Below are 8,045 nucleotides of genomic sequence, written 5' to 3'. Positions count from 1 at the left end.
TGTTCATGTCTGTTATTGTTAACATCAGTGGGCTATTTTGGCATAAATAGGCCTAATTTAGATAATCTTTGTAAAATCATAGTTATATTCTGCTTCCTGGTTCGCTCCACATTTCTTATTAATATTTTATGTTGAAGGCAATTAAATGTACTTCCTGTTTCAATCAGCAACACTAGTTTATTTGATAGACCGGATATACATCTTGTGTAAACGTAGCACCACCCCCTTCTGGTTTTGTCCAATCAGGATAACTTGCATGTGACGTCATTCTTCCCGCAAAGGCTGCAGGGAACTGGAGGCCTGGAGGGTCGAGCTTCCATCATTCAAGTTCTGCGGCTGCTTTTTATAATAATGTTGACTAAAATATCTATATATTTTTCGGTTTATCGGTCATTTTGTGAATTAGTCTGAAGTTAATTCCAGCAGACAAATCAACAAACAAATGCAAATAATTTATGTACACTCTTTATTTATCTATAACAAAAAACAAATCACAATTATAAAACATAAAAGGAAAATCGACTGGCCTTCCAGTACTGTAATAAAAAATATAATTCTCTGTTGCTTCATACCCATCAGATTCAGACAATCTTAGAAAAATAACTCTTTGCAAGAGGATTTCTCTCTCGTCATTGAACAACTTGAACACTCTCAAATGACGTTAGCAGACGATTAAAAAACATACTGTGTAATTGGGATTATAATCTACATCCTCAGTTGTTGTCATATTAACCTTTAGGGTAAACAGTAAGGTTGCAAATTAACCCACCACAAGGCGGCAGTATTGTGATCATGGTGCAAATCACCTGCATGGAAGGAATGATAGGTTTAATAATATATTATATGAAAGCAGAGTCATAGCTCATGGTGCAAAGCCTTTCGGTCTGATCATCATCCGGACGCTTTTAAATGACCGTCTCTCACTGGTGGGGTAATACTCTGTCGAGATGTCATGCCACGTGCCCCAGAAAATCCCGTCCCGCACACCTGTGTACTTCCCCAGGTAGTATCTCCCGTTGAGGTTCGCGGCCATGCAGGCGTCGAACCACCATCCGGAGCTGTAGTAGGCGCCGCAGTTCCCGGATGGATATCGGTCGTTGTCCCGGTCCGGGGTGGTGAACGGCCGGTTGTTGTGATCGTACGTCTCGCTGAAGCGGAGAGCGTCCCCCGCGGTGCCGGAGTAGCCCCCCACCGTCAGCCGGTAGAGCAGACGCTCACTCGCCACCTTGAAGTGCTCGTACTCTGCGTACTCCTTCACCCCGTCGAAGTCCTCCAGCTCCACCCGCAGCACCGTGTCCCGGTCCCGCGTCAGCAGGTGGATCATGTTGTTCCCGAGCCAGAACTCGCCCCCGTCCAGCTTCCCGAAGCCCGACCGGTACTCGGCCCAGGTGCGGTTGAAGCTCACGCTGCCGTCCTGTCGCCGCTGCAGCAGGGTCCAGCCGCCACCGGCCTGCTCCATGTCACAGGAGACCGAGAAGCTTCTGCTGCGGATCTCGGGGGTCACCAGGTACACGCCGCTCCGTGTTGTCCCTCCTCGGAGCAGGTGGTCCGAGCAGTCTCTCCTCACCGCGGTGGCTGCGCATAAGAAACATTGGCAGAAATAATCATGGAAACTTTTTCTTTGCTCTCTCTCTGTCTCTCTCTCCCAAAACCCTACATAAGCAATCTATTTTTTATTCATTTATTATTTTCAGAAATGAAATCATCAGTGCAGCTGGGATGTGGCGTTGAGACATGTTGGCCGAGGTCACACAAGTTCAACAGGTCAGAGCAGAACTACTTTTCCACCATAAAAGATTTAGTGTTTCTTACCAGGTGGACCTCCAACGTAGTAGAATAGTAAAAAAAAAAAGGAAGTGGAAATTATACAATGTGTAAAGATTTTTTTAGTCTGAGATTTCAATCTTTTCCTAGTGATTGATTTTGATAAATGAATGAGTTAATGTAAAGACTGGGTGGAACAAATGGGATTATCCTCCTGATCTAAACCTGTTTCAGCATGAGTTCAGACAACGTGTGCTCGAACTCACTCGCTGTTAAATTCAAGAATCCATAAGATTCGTTTGATGCCTAATTATTTATTCACCGACTGGAAGCCACGCTGCACTGAAGGATGTTGTCAGACCGTCTGCCTCTGCGTACTTGTGGTTTCATCCCTAATCACCACACAGTTTGCACACGCATGGAAATTCCTCCTTTGACAAATAATAGCCGTGATATATGGTTCAAAGATGATCCCACACACCATGAAATTATATTGTCTTTTCTTTTTATTTGAGGATCATTAGAACTTGCCATGTGGGCCTCTTAATTAAAATTCTTTCAGGTCAGGTCATAGTAATTTACCTAAATCGTACAACAATGAGGCACTCGGATACTGATGCACAACAGCAGTTTTCTCTTGACCTAATTGTTTTTGATGTTATGTCTTCAGACTGTTTGTGAGTTTGGTTGTAAATTTCACAGTATGCCATTGCGAAGTTGCATATATCTTCTCCCTTTTGATTTTCAAACAAAACCGATCAGGCCCTGTGACAGTATGAAATGATATCTCTTACCTTTAGATGATATCCACGTTGGTAGTTTGTGGTTTCCTCCCTGCTTGTCCTCAGGATCATCTTTTGGACGATCGTCCTGTGACCTTCTGTTTGGACTCCGGTTGTTGCTGGGGAAAGCGGCCACCTGGTTGATTTTTACGAGCAACTCAAGTGAACTGCGAGTGGAAGACTCGGCAGCCGGGGCCTCAGGGCCAGAGGTGGCAGGGGTTGTTGACCTGAATTCAGGGCTAAGTGTGGAGGTAGTTTGGGCACTGGGGGAAGAGACTGGAATCAACATTTGGTCTGGATCTGGAATTTGTCTGGGCGCTGTTTCCTCAACACCGTGAAGTATCTTAGTTTGTAAGCTGGAGTCAGTATTGGAAGCTGGTTTTAGCCTTGTGGATCCTGGACTGGTGCTAGGGATAACACTTGGGAGGATCCCATGCATGATTTTGTTTGGTCTTGTTGTCATTGGGATCGGTGTTGGTTGTCCGGCTGTTTGTGGCTGCAGATCAGACGTAATCCTGCTGTTTGGGCTCATGGTGAAGCCTTTGGGGAGAGCGTGAAGGAGAGGGAAGCGGCCAGACTCCAGGCTGTTGGAGGTCGTTGGACCAAGAGTGATAGTTTTTTTGGTGCTGGGACTGAACTCTGTGGCTTCTAGAGAATGAGTCGCTCCAGCAGTCTGTTTTACAGGGCCAGATGTAGGTGGCATGTCAGTTTGGGAATTTTGGATGCCATCCGAATTCCTTCCAATGATATGAGGATCTAAGTCTGTTTTGGTCTTTGGGCTGGACTTTAATTGCACTGCTGGTTTTGTCCTTCGAACAGATGTTGTTCCTGGCTTGAGAGTCGGACCGTGTGCAACGGGGGGCCTCGGATTGGATGGTTGGTTGGATTCTGCTTTAGGTATTTCATCAGGTACAGACTTTGGTAAAAGATTAGGCATTTGGCCAGGCTGAGGCGTTTGAAGTGTTTGGCCAGGTTTAGGATTCAAATTTGGTTTTGTCTTTTTGTCTGTCCCAAGTTCTGGACGTTGTTGGTAAAATTTTGGTCTGTTTTGGTTAATTATTGGCGTTTTCTGGCCTGGTTTAGGCTTTTGATTAGAGGGTATATTAATATGATCAAGTGAAACCTTTTGTGCTGGTGTTGTGTCTTGATTAGAGTTTGGTTCAGGAGAGAGATTTCCATCCGAATTTCCTATTAAATCTGTTTTAGGCTCTTGGTTAGGTTTTGGTGTAAGCTTAGTTGTTTCTGCTTTTTCAGATTCAGGCTCTTCAATAGTTGTTAAATGTTGGTTTGTTATGGATGTTAGATCAGGTTTTGCCTTTTCTTTACTATTCAGCTTTTTTTCAGGTTTCTGCTTTGAGTCTGGCTTGTTAGTTTTAAGAGGCCGTTTGAGCTTTTTCCCTGGATTTGAGTTCAGTCGTTCAGTCGAAGGATCTTTGTCAAAACCAGTTGCCTTTACCATTACAGGTGTTTGATGAGATTTACGTCTCTGGACAGGAGGTGTAGACTTTTGATGAGAGTTTGGCTCTTGAACAATTTTTTGGTCTTGGTCATAGTTAGGCACTGTATAGTTTTTCACCATTCCCTGGTCAGGTTTTGGACTTTGGTCTCGTTGAGGGTCTTTGCCAGTTTTGGGGTTCGGGTGAGCTGTGGGTTTTGGGGGAGGAGTCTTAAACTTTTGGTCTTGTTTTGTTTTTTTGACAGACAAAGGTGCACTGTCTGATTTATGGTCATTCTTTGTTTTTTTTTGCTTTTGGCCTGCCTCAGGCTTAATTCCAGGTTTATGCTTTTCACGGGGCTTTGCTTCTTGGCCTGGTCGAGGTTTCACTCCAGTCTTGGTATGTGAGGTGATGTTCCTTTTTGCTGTCAAATGGCTGCGGTCTGCTACTCCTGTGGATGTAGTTGTGTGAAAATTCCGACTGGGAGTTGAGGTGGTTGTAGTCGCCACAGTTGAGCTAACTTGACCCAGGAAACCTGCCCCAGATCTCGGACTAGTTGTAGAGGTGAAGCTCTTAGTGCTCCTGGTTATTTGTTGTCCGGGAACACCCATTGTGCTTAATGTGGCTGTTGTGGTTTTTCTACTTGTCGGCCTAAAGCCTGCCTCTGCATAAGGTTGTGGGTGCTCAGAAATGTGAGCCACGTCAATGTGTGTGCTTTGGGTTGGTAGTCCAGGAGCAGCTATCGTCAATGGTTGTTTGACATCTGTGATCAAATGTGTACTGGACAAAGGAGGTGGGGGAGATGGAAGAAATTGCGTCAAGGTTGTAGCTTTATTTGAGTCTATTGAATCATGTCTTGGAGCTACACTAATGGTAGACTGTGAAGTCGAAGCAAAGTCTGTCCGTTCAATTGCTCTGTTGGATGTTAATTCTTCATCACTGTCTCTTTGTACAGTCGGGACCATTTTTTCTCCTTCTGGTTTGATCTCAGTGCCCATCTCCCCGTCCGCCTCCTCCCCTTCCCCCTTTTTTATAGCCTTCTCTTTTTCTGTGCGCCCAATGCTTTCAGTCTGTTTTGGTCTCTCATTACTTGGCTCCACTTTTATCCCCGTTTCTATTTTCTTTTTGTCCTCCCAGCGTTGCTCTTGCTCTTTATTTGTATGCTCATCGTGGTCCTCAGACGTCTTTATTCCATCACTGCCCCTGTTTACTTCAGTTTGGTTATTTTTGTCCGTATCCCTTGTTTCATCAAAGTGTCGGTCACTTTCTTCTGTTTTCTCCTTATTTTTGTTATCACTGGTCAACTGTCTTTCTTTTCCACTCTCCATTTTATCCCCATGATCTCCCTTTAAATTCCCCTTTCTATCCTTTTCATTATTTTTTAAAACAACCCTTTCTCCTGTCATATCCACTATTTTTCCATTTCCACCAGCAGTTGGCATCTTTGCCTGTCCCAATTTGTCGTTAGCATTTGCCCCCTTTATTTGAGTTTTTCCACCTTTTAATGCCACTTCTATTAACATTTCTGCTTTCTCATTTTCTTTTATGACCCCTTTATTGCTCTCTCTTGCAGCTTCCCATTTCTTTCTCCCTCTTTTTTCAAATATTTTTCTTTTTTCTGAGTCAGATACACCATCTTCTTCCATAGTCTTTTCCACTTTAATCCCATCTGTACCAAACTCCTGTCTAAAATCTTCTCGTCTCTCAGGACTTCTCTCATTCACCCATTTCCTCTTATCCTCATGTCTATCTGTACCCTCATTCAGCTTCACATGCTCTCTTTCTCTTTGCGTCCCACACTCTCGCTCTGTTTGGCTTACTGTACAATCTGCACACATCTGCCTCAGTTGATCCACGTTGTCCTTCAGCTTCTGCAGATCCTTCACGATCTTCTCCAGCTCGCTGAGCTGCTTTGGCAGATGAACAGTCAGTGGTGGCAGAGTGAAAAGGTAAGGGCACGAGTCCTCATCATGCCCCTGTCTGCACGGCCTCTTAAGTTGCAGAGTTACAGCGCAGGGCCCTAATCCCTTATCCCCCAGGAGGTCTCCTTCACCTGAGCTTCCTGTGGTCCAAGAGAGGCTCAAGAAGGCCAGGAGGGTCCCATATACACACAGTGTTGTTAACCTCATCACGTCCCGTGGGGAAAGAGTGAAAGGAGAGGAGGGAGAGAGTGTAAAAAAGATCCACCTCAGTTTGTGGAGCACAGTGACAGTGAGAGGAGGGGGAAAGGTGGGAGGGAGAAGAGGAGGGAGGCAGAACTGATGGAGCTGTTAAGTAGAAAACAAATCCTCGACAAACAAACAGAGACAGGATTGTGAGGATGCACTTCTGATGTGTCGGAGATAGTGGATTATAATTGTGACACAAAGGGATGGTCAACGATATGAAATAAGCAGAATTCGTCATGAAATTTAGAAATCAGAAATCTTAAAAAAGCACAAACTGTGAAACACTTAAAAAGAATGTCTTATCGTAAACCTTTTTATTAGATTTCAATTTATCCTCATTCTAATCAACTCATTTAATGAAGACCATTTGTAATGCATTCTCCATCCATGTCCCAATGATATATATGAGTATATTATGGCCTTGAATATACATGTGTGTCACAGTTGCTTTGGAGAATGCATTGCCAGCTTCCTGTCAGTGGTCTATAAACATGTGAAGGACAGATGCGACAGATCAAAATATGCATTTAACTCAAACTATTGGCTGCTGGGCCAGAGCGAAGAGTTCGTTACTCAGATTTGTAAGGAGATATTTTATTTTTACTGTAAGCAGCTTCTGAGTAATGGAAGCCAACTGTCAGATTTATCGGAGAAGGTCGGTTGATTGAAATGCAGTTTCAGGGAACTCTACACAAACAGTGCTAATCCTTGACAAGTGTAGAGAATCAGTGAGGCAATCTCTGGGTGGAGAGGCCAACCTCACCGTGTACAGACTTTAAGGTCTTCGAAGATTGGGGCTTTTAGCTAAGTCATTGTTTCCACATAGTCACATGAACCAAATGAGGCATCGGCCTGGCAGGGAGTTTAGATAATGAGGCTTCAGTTTTTTATGCCCAGGATGTAAATGTCAGTCCCACCACGGGATATGAGTGATACCGTGCAATGCCTGTGTTTCATGTTTCAGAAACTTATTCCCTTTTACTGCTTGATGGGCAACTTAAATTGTCTTATTTTTAGACTGTGATGAAACTTGACCCGAGTGCATTTTTGTTCTCTGTCTGTTTCACTGGACTGTTGCTCTGACTGCACGAAGCTGGAGAGATTTCTCAGCTGTCCTTTAATAATGACAAAGGAAACCATTTGTTTAGTGAGAGGACTGTGGGAAACATCACATTTCAAATGAGAAACGAGGTTAAGGTGGAAGAAAAAGGTTCAAGGCGGAGAAACAATACGTTGTAAGAGCATAACAGATCTGAATCCTTGAAATTTATTTAAATTAAGATGACAAATCAGTTCAGTTTTTCACTTCAGAAAATAAGCTTTAATGTGTTTCAATTAAAGGCTACTGGACTATATTTAGGCCTTGCAGTCTGTGCATATATACACTAGGTTTATATATATCCAACCGTGCGCTTCACTGTATTTCCTCTATGCTAATGCAGCCACGAGTTCATTTGAAATTTGACGACTGTTGAAGGATAAAAGCCAAGAATAAGAATCCTTTCACCTTTCACAGTCACTTCAATACAACAACACTTACACTGGGAAATAGTGTGAGAGAAATGTTTACACTCTCAAGAGCGTCCTGTCAGAACACTGTCCCTATTGATTTATTATCATAGAGTTGTCATCTTTTACAACCCAGCCAGGCATGAATCTCCAACACTGCAATCCCTCTGCTAAAGACACAGAAGAACTAACGAGAATTATTAGAAGGAAGAATATGGATGATAAAGGAAAATGGGGTCAATTCATTTGATAGCAGTCAATCTAGATGGATCCCTTGATTCAGCTGTGGAGTACAGCCAGGAGCTTGTTTATTCCCAATAATACCCTCACTCTTTTACCCATTTATGGACAACAGTTTTTTTTTTTCTCTTCTTGGTGCCCTCTTG

General features: G+C 43.5%; 1 protein-coding gene across 1 annotated transcript; it reads right to left on the bottom strand.

Annotated features, from left to right (window-relative positions):
• Positions 1–449: 449 nt before the first annotated feature.
• On the bottom strand, positions 450–6,111 carry LOC118314763 (mediator of DNA damage checkpoint protein 1-like). Its single transcript, XM_035641376.2, has 2 exons — positions 2,559–6,111; positions 450–1,575 (listed from the first exon to the last, which is right to left on the bottom strand). Exons 1-2 carry the CDS (start codon positions 6,109–6,111, stop codon positions 863–865), a joined length of 4,266 nt encoding a protein of 1,421 aa, XP_035497269.2. The 3' UTR covers positions 450–862.
• Positions 6,112–8,045: the final 1,934 nt, after the last annotated feature.

This window comes from Scophthalmus maximus, chromosome 7, assembly GCF_022379125.1.
Source record: "Scophthalmus maximus strain ysfricsl-2021 chromosome 7, ASM2237912v1, whole genome shotgun sequence".
In the NCBI taxonomy this organism is placed as follows: domain Eukaryota; kingdom Metazoa; phylum Chordata; class Actinopteri; order Pleuronectiformes; family Scophthalmidae; genus Scophthalmus; species Scophthalmus maximus.
This window is presented reverse-complemented; position numbering and strand designations above follow the sequence as displayed.